The sequence below is a fragment of the Oncorhynchus kisutch genome, linkage group LG9 (genome assembly GCF_002021735.2).
Source record: "Oncorhynchus kisutch isolate 150728-3 linkage group LG9, Okis_V2, whole genome shotgun sequence".
NCBI lineage: Eukaryota > Metazoa > Chordata > Actinopteri > Salmoniformes > Salmonidae > Oncorhynchus > Oncorhynchus kisutch.
This window is the reverse complement of record NC_034182.2, coordinates 27,152,016-27,164,339: the sequence shown is the minus strand read 5'-3', so window position 1 is coordinate 27,164,339 and position 12,324 is coordinate 27,152,016. Positions and strand designations below refer to the sequence as shown.

At 41.1% G+C, this 12,324-nt stretch overlaps 2 protein-coding genes across 2 annotated transcripts; both read left to right on the top strand.

Annotated features, from left to right (window-relative positions):
* The first annotated feature begins 3,003 nt into the window (after nucleotides 1–3,003).
* Nucleotides 3,004–4,951, top strand: LOC116375288 (uncharacterized). Its single transcript, XM_031832264.1, has 6 exons — nucleotides 3,004–3,077; nucleotides 3,213–3,554; nucleotides 3,764–4,114; nucleotides 4,238–4,366; nucleotides 4,475–4,524; nucleotides 4,641–4,951. The coding sequence occupies exons 1-6, from the start codon at nucleotides 3,035–3,037 to the stop codon at nucleotides 4,755–4,757; spliced, it is 1,032 nt and encodes a 343-aa protein (XP_031688124.1). The 5' UTR covers nucleotides 3,004–3,034; the 3' UTR covers nucleotides 4,758–4,951.
* Nucleotides 4,952–8,129: 3,178 nt separating this feature from the next.
* On the top strand, nucleotides 8,130–11,522 carry LOC109879334 (uncharacterized). Its single transcript, XM_031832265.1, has 6 exons — nucleotides 8,130–9,180; nucleotides 9,340–9,702; nucleotides 9,837–10,187; nucleotides 10,386–10,511; nucleotides 10,719–10,753; nucleotides 11,106–11,522. Exons 1-6 carry the CDS (start codon nucleotides 9,123–9,125, stop codon nucleotides 11,241–11,243), a joined length of 1,071 nt encoding a protein of 356 aa, XP_031688125.1. The 5' UTR covers nucleotides 8,130–9,122; the 3' UTR covers nucleotides 11,244–11,522.
* The last annotated feature ends 802 nt before the right edge of the window (nucleotides 11,523–12,324 follow it).

Below are 12,324 nucleotides of genomic sequence, written 5' to 3'. Positions count from 1 at the left end.
TTCCCCCCTTAGTATTTCCTGTCTTGGCTTTTCACTGATCACAGCCCCCTATTCCGAGAAGCACCTTATAAGGAGAATATGATTGGGGTCTGAGGTAGAGGAGGGGCCAGTGAAGGTATGCATCACTTCCTGTGGTGTGAGTGACAGGAAGGAGCAGCTCAGTGTAAAGTGAGATTTGCTGAGGTGAACATCACTGTGTCTCTCATAGACTGACACTGGGGGGTGAAATGTCCCTTATGTGCTCTCTCTCTCTCTCTCTCTCTCTCTCTCTCTCTCTCTCTCTCTCTCTCTCTCTCTCTCTCTCTCTCTCTCTCTGCTGCTCATTTATATGTGCAAAGTATGTAAAGAATACAAACCATTTTTCAAACCCTAAACTGTGCAGGGTTTCTTCAACTATGGGTCCTGAGTTATGAGAATACATCTATGATACACTGCGGTCTGCTGTGAGCACAAAACAAGACCGTCTCTAAGCTTTGGACAGGCCTGTTGGCCTTTTACACACCCTGTGTCTCTACGTGGTTTTCAGCAGGATGTCTATGTGGTGTCACTCTGTTTTCTCTCATTCTTTCAATGTTGTTCACAACCATGACAATTAGCAACACAGTCCACTTATATACTGTATGCCATGTGGCCTATGTATTGCCACTTAAACTTAGGTTTAATTCATTCAAACTACAATCATTTGTTTACAGAGATTAAAGTAGAAATTGTATCAATGTATACTAGGCTACAGCGAAGAAGCCTACACACCTACTAAACTCTCAACTAGTAGCCTACACATGAGTTAGTAACTGAATGACAGAGATAAGACTGACTTTCATTCTGTAGGCGTTTCCTCCACATACCCTCACAGTAATGCTCCACCCCTGTTCACCCTTCATGTCAGGATATGTTCTATCCCTATAGGTCATCAGGAGTACTGCCTGTAACTGTTACATGGGGAGGGGCTAAATCTATTTTAGCCACACAACTGAGTTTGACAACAAGAGGATACAGGTACATTAATTTGTAATGTATGCTTGAAAATGTACTCCATACTTACCAGATAATATTATACTTTTAACCCCATTAAATTAAAGATATACATATATTCTCTTTACACACTGCCTCAGTATTGGACATCTTTGATTCAGTTGATGCCTAAATAGCAAACTATACAATGTATAAAAACAAAAAAAACATCCTCAAGACACCACAAAGTGTGTATGCTTTACGCACCCTCTACACACCTGAATAAGGTGTTAACAAAAATGACGCGTCCAGTTCGACCAATCACCAATAACCCCATAGTAGAAGTGTTGTCTACATGGGTGGACTTTTTCCATTCAACACACTGGTTGTGAAGAGGACATCTTCAAAGATGATGGCACTGTGTCTGATACTGGCATTTCTTGTAGAGATGGGTAAGCCTCTCTGATGCTGGGACATACTTCTGTGCTGTGGCCTCGTGGGGAGATACTGTTTGGGAATGGGATCAAGCTGGATGTTGAGTGTGGTCACTGATGATCCACAGATGAGAATCCTGGTCCTTCTCTCTGTCATAAGAACTGGAGTTCTCCTCCGCTGTCTGACCATCTTCATCATCATCTACACCACCAGGAAATAGATCAATCTAAGACAACGTCGATGGACTTTTGCAGTAAAAGTCGGAAATATCATCACTATGTATTGAAAATGTGTATTTGTTGAGATTGCTGAGTTGTTTCATATTGCATTTTCTTTAAATTAATGGCCTGTGACATTGTTTAAAAAGTTGGATGTCAGTTGGTTAAATTGCTCTTCTGAAATTCCCTGTATATGCTGCATCTTATAGCATTTATAAATATCCATTTAAACAACTGATACTGACTAAAATAGACTTGTCCCTTCTCCTCTGGTCTGTACATACAGTATGTCTGTATGAATGTGTGCAGAGGGCTTCTGCTTACCCAACCTACTGATAAATGCTAAACCCACCCATGCATACACCCACACAGCGAGATGTTCACAGGTACCTACACACTGCGGTCTGCTGTGAGCACAAAACAAGGCCATCTCTACGCTTTGGACAGGCCTGCTGGCCTTTTACACACTCTGTGCCTCTATGTGGTTTTCAGCAGGATGTCTATGTGGTGTCACTCTGTTTTCTCTCATTCTTTCAATGTTGTTCACAACCATGACAATAAGCAACACAGTCCACTTATATACTGTATGCCATGTCGCCTATATCTTGTCACTTACAAGGTCATAGGTTAAATTAATTCAAACTACAATCATTTGTTTACTGAGTTAATTGTTTTTGTTCATGTATACTAGGCTACAGTGAAGAGGCCTATCCATAAGGTACACCCCTACTAAACACTCAACTAGTAGCCTACACATGAGTTAGTAACTGAATGACAGAGATAAGACTGACTTTCATTCTGTAGGTGTTTCCTCCACATACCCTCACAGTAATGCTCCACCCCTGTACACCCTTCATGTCAGGACATGTTCTTTGTATAACAGTCCCCATATAGGTCATCAGGAGTACTGCCTGTAACTGTTACATGGGGAGGGGCTAAATCTATTTTAGCCACACAACTGAGTTTAATAACAAGAGGATACAGGTATATGTATGTGTAATGTATGCTTGAAAATGTACTCCATACTTACCAGATAATATTATACTTTTCACCCCATTAAATTAAAGATATACATATATTCTCTTTAAACTCTGCCTCAGTATTGGACATCTTTGTGTCAACTGGTGCCTAAATAGCAAACTATACAAAGTTGAAAAAATATATATAATTATCATCTAGACACCACAAAGTGTGTATGCTTCACCCACCCTCTACACAATAACCTACACAGTAAGCATTGGTTCACTTTGCATGGATTATATGAGTGATTTTCAGTTACGAAGACCATGGTTGGCTGAATAAGGTGTTAACAAAAATGACGCGTCCAGTTCGACCAATCACCAATAACCCCATAGTTGAAGTGTTGTCTACATACAGTAGGTGGACTTTTTCCACTCAACACACAGGTTGTGAAGAGGACATCGTCAAAGATGATGGCACTGTGTCTGATACTGGCACTTCTTGTAGAGATGGGTAAGTCCAACTTTGATATTTCTCTGCTTAAGGGATGTAGACTCAGGTGCTTAATTGATGCAATTCATATAGGTATTTTTGGGGTATATTAAGGACTTGTGTAAGTAATGGATCATGTTTCTGTGTGTATTCTAGCTGCTGCACAATCCTTGGAAATGCATCTTATTATGGCCAATGTTGGAGAGACTGTGACTTTGCACTGCTTCTATAAAGGCAACCTGGCACTCTACCTTATGTGGTACAAGCAAACAATGGGTGACAATCCTCAACTCTTATCAGTCTTTTACAAGTATAACAAGAATGCAACATTTTACCATGAATTTAAGGGTAACACTCGCTTCTCAGTGCAAAGCGGTGAAGGAATGAATCACCTAAAGATCTCAGACATGCAACTCTCTGATTCAGCCACATATTACTGTGGGAACTCGTATGCCAACCAGGTGGAGTTTGGAGCAGGAGTCATTCTCACTGTGAAAGGTATAACATCTGAATTTACAAACAAAGGAAATAGTAACTCATTTTCTGCACTTATAATGTTAAGGGATTTTTCCACTTTATGTTTTGGATACAATGGCTTAATTATGCTGTATTTGCATAATCAGAAATGACTGTGTATGATTTCAACAATGTTAACTTGGGACATAACATTGGGAACAGATTTACTGACTTATAAATCCTCTTGTCAGGTTCAGGGGCAAGAGACATGACTGTGCTCCAGCAGCCTGTGTCTGAGTCAGTCCAGCCAGGAGACTCTGTGGCTCTGAACTGTACAGTACACACTGAGACCTGTGCAGGAGGACACAGTGTCTATTGGTTCAGACATGGCTCAGGAGAATCCCTTCCAGGAATTATTTACACCCATGGAGACAAGAGTGATCAGTGTGTGAAGAGCACTGAGGCTGGGTCTCCTACACAGAGCTGTGTCTACAACCTCCCCAAGAGGAACCTCAGCCTCTCTGATGCTGGGACTTACTACTGTGCTGTGGCCTCATGTGGGGAGATACTGTTTGGGAACGGGACCAAGCTGGACATTCAAGGTAGGTGATACGGCTTGCAACTTTTGATATATTTTACTAATCTACAGTGTAGAATATTAATTTACTTGCTATTCTGCTATTATTTAGCTATTCTGTCCTCTATCAATATTTGAATGTCCACAGGCAATAGGGCAGATCTTCTTCTCTTGGTGTACTGCCTGGGTGTAGGATTGGCTTTCTCGTTAAGCCTGATCATTGTCCTTGCTTGCATCATGTACAAGATGAACCAGAGAAAGTGTCTGCAGTGCAGAGGTAAGTGACAACCTTTTAGAAGTTGCTCTTCTTTAACATTACCGTCTACAGATGTATCTGCATGGGAAGAAGGAGTTGCATCTTTATCTTTGAGGTGTTTCTTTTCAGGATCCGTCTCTCTGACACCATGTCCAGCAGTCTCTTCTACAGATGCAGGGGTAAGTAGAATTCCTTACATTTTGTATTACCATGGAAATATGTATGGAAATGTTTATGTTATTATTTAACATATGGTATTATTTCCCCCTCCCACCTTTATAATTGTTTCTCACAGAACCAAGATGGAGACAGTCTCCATTACGTAGCTCTGAATCTGAGCAACAAGAAGAACAGGTCTAGAAGACAGAGAGGTCACATGGAGACAGTGGTGTATGCTGGGATCAGACAGTAGAACTGGATGAATGAAACAGACCAATGAATTCTCTTTTTATCAACTCTCCCTTTATTAACATTATTATCTGTATTACTGTAACATATAATTACTGTAGATACTTGAATTAAGTGCATTGCTTCTCTGCCAAACTCATTTTAAATGGACTTGCTTGTGATAAGATGAATAAAGCATTTAACAGCAGTCAAGACAAAGGACGTTGAATGTATTTATTTAGACCAAACTCAGGAGTCTTTAAAGGTGCAATATGCAGAAATCACTACGCCATTTCCTGGTTGCTAAAATTCGAATAGTTCTCCTAGTTTCAGTTTATGTGACAAAGCCATCAATGCATAGTGTAGAGAATCATTGTACCATCTAAACCCCTATGAAATATATTTTCAATAACCCCAAATATTGTATTTTCAGCTGTTTAACCTCACTGAACTACCGATACCGGATCCGGGAGCGTGACTACACCCTCAGGCTCATTACCATAACGCAACGTTAACGATTTCTAAAAATCGCAAATGAAATGAAATAAATATGCCTGCTCTCAAGCTTAGCCTTTTCTTAACAACACTGTCATCTCAGATTTTCAAAATATGCTTTTGAACCATAGAAAATCAATCATTTGTGTAAGAGTGTTGATGGCTAGCTTAGCATTTAGCATAGCATTTAGCACATAACATTTTCACAAAAACCAGCAAAGGAATCAAATAAAATAATTTACCTTTGAAGAACTTCAGATGTTTCAATGAGGAGACTCTCAGTTACATAGCAGATGTCCAGTTTTTCCTGAAAGATTCTTTGTGTAGGACAAATCCCTCCGTTTTGTTACTACACATTTGGCTACCGAAACGAACCGAAAATTCAGTCACCAAAACGTCGAACTTTTTTCCGAATTAACTCTATAATATCGACCGAAACATGGCAAACGTTGTTTGAATCAATCCTCAAGGTGTTTTTTCACATATCTCTTCATTGATATGCCGTTCGTGGAAGCATGGTTTTTCTCAGAATCCCATGGAAAAATACCAGCAGCTGAGTTTTGCGCACCAATTTCCACGCAGGACACCGTGCGGACACCGTGCGGACACCGTGCGGACACCGTGCGGACACCGTGCGGACACCGTGCGGACACCGTGCGGACACCGTGCGGACACCGTGCGGACACTTGGAAAATGTAGTCTCTTATGGTCAATCTTCCAATGATATGCCTGCAAATACGTCACAATGCTCCAGACCCCTTGGGGAAACGATAGAAAGGGTAGGCTCATTCCTGTCGCATTCACAGCCATATAAGGAGATGATGCAAATCGGAGCCTCAGAAATCCTGTTAATTTCCTGGTTGCAGAAACATCTTGGTTTCGCCTGTAGCATGAGTTCTGGGCACTCACAGTGAAAATCTTTGCAGTTCTGGAAACGTCAGAGTGTCTTCTTTCCAAAGCTATCAATTCCATGCATAGTTGAGCATCTTTTTGTGACAAAATATTGCACTTAAAACGGGAACGTCTTTTTATCCAAAAATGAAATAGCGCCCCCCTAAGCTTAAGAGTTAATAGCTGGTGTACAAAACAAAAGAAAAATACGCAAAAACTAGACATAAGAACGGGAAGCTTAGAAATATAGACCATAGAACAGGTCTACCATTTCTTAGACTTGCGTTAATTGAGAACTAATCAAATCAAATAAATTTTTGTTTGTCACATGCGCCAAATACAACCGTGAAATGCTTACTCACAAGCCCTTCACCAACAAGAAACTTGAAGATCTCAACCTGCTCCACTACAGCCCTGTCGATGAGAATGGGGGCATGCTTGGCCCTCCTTTACCTGTAGTCCACGATCATCTCCTTTGTCTTGATCACGTTGAGGGAGAGGTTATTGTCCTGGCACCACACTTCCTGGTCTATGACCTCCTCCCTGTAGGTAATCTCATCATTGTCGGTGATCAGGCCTACCACTGTTGTGTCGTCGGCAAACTTTATGATGGTGTTGGAGTCATGGTTGGCCATGCAGTCATGGGTGAACAGGGAGTACAGGAGGGGACTAAGCACGCACCCCTGAGTGGCCCCCATGTTTAGGATCAGCGAGGCAGATGTGTTGTTGCCTACCCTTACCACCTGGGGGCGGCCCATCAAGAAGTCCAGGATCCAGTTGCAGAGGGAGGTGTTTAGTCCCAGGGTCCTTAGCTTAGTGATGAGATTTGAGGGCACTATGGTGTTGAATGCTGAGCTGTAGTCAATGAACAGCATTCTCATGTAGGTCTTCCTTTTGTCCAGGTGGGAAAGGGCAATGCTGAGTGCAATAGAGATTGTGTCATCTGTGGATCTGTTGGGCGGTATGCAAATTCAAGTGGTTCTAGGATTTCTGGGAAGATGATGTTGATGTGAGCCATGACCAGCCTTTCAAAGCACTTCATGGCCACAGACGTGAGTGCTACTGGTTGGTAGTCATTTAGGCAGGTTAACATGGAGTTATTGGGCACAGGCACTATGGTGGTCTGCTTGAAACATGTAGGTATTACAGACTTGGCCAGGGACAGGTTGAAAATGTCAGTAAAGAAAGATCTATAACTCAAATTTCGATGTGAATTTGGTTGGGTCGCATGAAAGTTACACATTGTTGCGTTAAGAACGGAAAGCATAGAAATAGCGCACTTAGAACAGAACTACCGCTTCATAGACTTGCTTGCAATGAGAATGACAGATCTATAACTACCTGACATGATGACTCCTTGCTGTCCCCAGTCCACCTGGCCATGCTGCTGTTCCAGTTTCAACTGACCTGAGCCCTAGGACCATGCCCCAGGACTACCTGACATGATGACTCCTTGCTGTCCCCAGTCTACCTGGCCATGCTGCTGCTCCAGTTTCAACTTCCACCTGACTGTGCTGCTGCTCTAGTTTCAACTGTTCTGCCTTATTATTATTCGACCATGCTGGTCATTTATGAACATTGAACATCTTGACCATGTTCTGTTATAATCTCCACCCGGCACAGCCAGAAGAGGACTGGCCACCCCACATAGCCTGGTTCCTCTCTAGGTTTCTTCCTAGGTATTGGCCTTTCTAGGGAGTTTTTCCTAGCCACCGTGCTTCTCCACCTGCATTGCTTGCTGTTTGGGGTTTTAGGCTGGGTTTCTGTACAGCACTTTGAGATATCAGCTGATGTACGAAGGGCTATATAAATAAATTTGATTTGATTTGATTTGATTTGATGTCTATGTGAATTTGGTCAGGTCGCCAAATAATGTGACGAATTACAGCTTTAATTTGTAGTGTTAAACCGTTCTCATGCCACTAACACACCCTCAAACACACAGCAACATATTTACAGTTACTCTGTGGTTTGTGATGAACACGAGATGAGGATGTATCTGAGCTTTGTTAGGGCCTGTTGGCTTTGTACACAGGACCCTCTGCTCCCTCTCTTTTTCTCTGCTCTTCTCTTTCTCTCCTCTCTCTCTCTGATCTGTCTCTCTCTACTTCTCCCTCCAATCTCTCTCTGTCTCTCCTCTGTCTCCCTCTCTCTTCTTTCTTTCTCTCTCTCTCTCTTGCTCTCTCTTTCTCTTTCTCTCTCTGTCCCTCTCTCTCTCTCTGTCCCTCTCTCTCTCTCTTTCTCTGTTTCTTTCTTTCTGTGGTTTTCAGCCGGATGTCTCAGAACTCTTAGCTCTCTCATACTGTATACTATACTACTTGCTCTTCAAGTTGACCATTTTAACAACAGTAAACCCACTCTTTTGATGAGGCAGCTGTTCTATACATAGTCGACTGAAATCTGTGAAAAAAGACAATAAGCTACTTTTTCGGGTTATTTCAACTAGATCTGTAGTTCTAGATCTGTAGTCAAAAAACCCAGTTTAGTGAAGTATTATCATCACCTATAGGCCTAGAGGAATCTACCTCCTCAATAACAACATCATGGGAATGGATTCAATCCATCCAATCCAAAAGAGTGTAAATTCTGAATTAGAGACTTTTTTCCATTGATATTGACGTTTTTTTGTGAGGTGAAGTGACTGTGTGGTGACAGAAGCCCTAGTGGATGACAGTGTCATTCTATGAATGCTCCCAACAAATTCACAACTATGGGTCTCTTGACGTAGAAAACAGTAGATGTAGTGATTAAGAATAAGGGTAGGCAAACTTGAATGATTAATACAGCATTTTTACTAAATCTATAATGATAAGAATATAATACACTCTTTGTATGTCTGATTCAGTCCAGCCTGTGACTCTGTACAATGTGAAGAAGATTGTCCTTCCTGAATAAGGCGTCAACAAAAATGATGCGTCCAGTTCGACCAATCACCTGTAACTCCATTGTTGAAGTGTTGTCTACATAGGTGGACTTTTTCCACTCAAGACAAGTTGTGAGGAGGATGACAACTTCAAAGAGGATCACGCTTTGTCTGATATTTCCACTTCTTGTAGAGATGGGTAAGTCCAACTTTTATATATCTCTGCTTTTGAGATGTTCGCCCTTGATTTGAATGCTTGAGATATCACATGTAATACTTTACAGACACTTTGAATATTCTAAGTTGTATTTGGGGTAAGTAACAGCAAATATACTGTATTGTTCATTTTCTTTAATAGATGTGGTAGCTGGTACTGAATCCTCATCCATACTTCAGGACAGTGGTTTCACATCAGCCAACGTTGGAGACGCAGTGATTGTGCACTGCTTCTATAAAGGCCACATAGCCATGCATTTCTCCTGGTACAAGCAACCCTTGGGAGATAAGCTTAAACTCTTCTCAACTGTCTATAAGTTTGACAGGAACGCATCCTTTTACCATGAGTTTAAGGATAACCCTCGATTCTCAGTGGAAAACGGCCAAGAAAAGAATCATCTAAGGATCTCAGACATGCAGCTCTCTGATTCAGGCACATACTACTGTGGAAGCACTTATGGCAACAAGGTGGAGTTGGGAGAAGGAGCCATTCTCTTGGTAAAAGGTAAATTTACAGATATATGGTGAAAATATGAGTTAATATCTTAATCAGATTAGATTTTTATTTAGAAAATGTTGAGTTTGAACACAGTCTACAGTAATATTCTAGAGATTCAATGCATTTATCGATCTTGTCAGGATCAGGGTCCAGAAACATGACTGTGCTCCAGCAGCCTGTGTCTGAGTCAGTCCAGCCAGGAGACTCTGTGACTCTGAACTGTACAATACACACTGAGACATGTGCAGGAGAACACAGGGTCTATTGGTTCAGACATGCCTCAGGAGAATCCCTTCCAGGAATCATTTACACCCATGGAGACAGGAGTGATCAGTGTGAGAAGAGCCCTGAGGCTGGGTCTCCTACACAGAGCTGTGTCTTCAACCTCCCTAAGAGGAACCTCAGCCTCTCTGATGCTGGGACTTACTACTGTGCTGTGGCCTCATGTGGGGAGATTCTGTTTGGGAACGGGACCAAGCTGGAAATTCAAGGTAAATCCCATTTAATCTGTAAATATCCCCAACAACACTGTATATTCATTCAAACAGCCTACCTACAAATGACCTCATTATCTTGTCTCAACAAGCTATACAATATCACCATCAGCTTTTGATTCAATATTTTACTGTTTGATGATCTTCCTAAGTGCTCATGAATACAATATGAATTCACTGATACCCTTTCCACAGTTCCAGAACATGATTCTCCATTTGATCTGAGTCCTACTGTTCTGGCCTTGGTCGTCTCCAACATCGTTCTGGGGATAGTGACCCTTCTACTTGTCTGGCCACTGTGCAAGAACAGAGATAGCAGAGGTATTACTTTATATCTAATGTATGTGATGTTATAATGTTATAGGTGATGTGTCTAACGTTTCATGCATCTCTATGCAATGTACATTCTGTAAATATCTGTTCAATGTCCATCATATCAGCACTGTTAATTAACTGCATGAGGTTAAAAATAGATAGATTGTCATAAAAAATAATAGCTGGCCTTCCTCTATTTCAATCTCTATGAAGGGAGGACTGATGTCCCAACGTCTCAGGGAAATCAGGTAAATTTGTCAACATTTATAAATATAGTATGTTTTTAGTTTTTACAAGAAACTGCCATTTAACTTGCCTTACAGCTAGAAGTCAGCTTATTTGTGCATTTTATGTTATTACGCTTTTTTGGAAGTAATAGGTCACTGTACTAGATGAAGCCTTATGATCTTTGTGATCGTTGTTGATTTTTCCATGGAACTTCTGTCTCTGTTCCACTGACTGTCAGGTCATTGTAGTGTGTGTACAGTCTGAACAGTCATGTCTTTTGTAGAGTGTTTTCTTCCACAGGAGAATAGAAACATTATATAGTAGATCATGCTGTCATCATAATGTATTTTCTCATGGCTCCACCCCCCTCAGAATCAAGACAGTGACGTGTTGAACTATGCAGCTGTCAGTTTCACCCCCAAGAAGAAGCCCTCCTCTAGAACAGCAAGAGAGAAGACCAGCAGAGACGATGCAGTGTACTCTGATGTCAGATACCTTCAGCAGCAGTGAAATATATCACCACTGTCACAGACTATAAAAATAAGTTGTACTATTTGTAGCATAATAAAACTGCTTTTAGTACCAAAAATGACTATGGAATTTTCAATGTAACAAATAAACTGTTGTTTTAACATTGTCTGGGTGCTAGATGTATATAAAGATCCTGTAACGCCTTAAATAGCTTAACTTTTTACAGCTTTTTATTGTAAGAAATCATATGATAGAGAATCCCATTTTTGCTGTATTACTACGTGTTTTTAACATAATAAACTGTACATTTTTACATTCTGTACATCTCTAATCTCTGTCTACAGTAAATCTCTGCAACCACATATACAGTGGGGCAAAAAAGTATTTAGGTCAGCCACCAACTGTGCAAGTTCTCCCACTTAAAAAGATGAGAGAGGCCTGTAATTTTCATCATAGGTACACTTCAACTATGACAGGCAAAATGAGAAAGAAAATCCAGAAAATCACATTGTAGGATTTTTTATTAATTTATTTGCAAATTATGGTGGAAAATAAGTATTTGGTCAATAACAAAAGTTTCTCTCAATACTTTGTTATATACCCTTTGTTGGCAATGACAGAGGTCAAATGTTTTCTGTAAGTCTTCACAAGGTTTTCACACACTGTTGCTGGTATTTTGGCTCGTTCCTCCATGCAGATCTCCTCTAGAGCAGTGATGTTTTGGGGCTGTTGCTGGGCAACACAGACTTTCAACTCCCTCCAAAGATTTTCTATGGGGTTGAGATCTGGAGACTGGCTAGGCGACTCCAGGACCTTGAAATGCTTCTTACGGCGGTGTGTTTGGGATCATTGTCATGCTGAAAGACCCAGCCACGTTTCATCTTCAATGCCCTTGCTGATGGAAGGAGGTTTTCACTCAAAATCTCACGATACATGGCCCCATTCATTCTTTCCTTTACACGGATCAGTCGTCCTGGCCCCTTTGCAAAGCATGATGTTTCCACCCCCATGCTTCACAGTAGGTATGGTGTTCTTTGGATGCAACTCAGCATTCTTTGTCCTCCTAACACGACGAGTTGAGTTATTACTATTTTGGTTTCATCTGACCATATGACATTCT

Coding starts and splice junctions, on each gene's coding strand:
- LOC116375288 (XM_031832264.1), top strand. CDS start 3,035: ATGATGGCACTGTGTCTGATACTGGCACTTCTTGTAGAGATGG. Junction 3,078..3,212: donor GGCACTTCTTGTAGAGATGG/GTAAGTCCAACT, acceptor TGTGTATTCTAG/CTGCTGCACAATCCTTGGAA. Junction 4,525..4,640: donor TCTCTTCTACAGATGCAGGG/GTAAGTAGAATT, acceptor TGTTTCTCACAG/AACCAAGATGGAGACAGTCT.
- LOC109879334 (XM_031832265.1), top strand. CDS start 9,123: ATGACAACTTCAAAGAGGATCACGCTTTGTCTGATATTTCCACTTCTT. Junction 9,703..9,836: donor AGCCATTCTCTTGGTAAAAG/GTAAATTTACAG, acceptor CGATCTTGTCAG/GATCAGGGTCCAGAAACATG. Junction 10,512..10,718: donor CAAGAACAGAGATAGCAGAG/GTATTACTTTAT, acceptor ATCTCTATGAAG/GGAGGACTGATGTCCCAACG.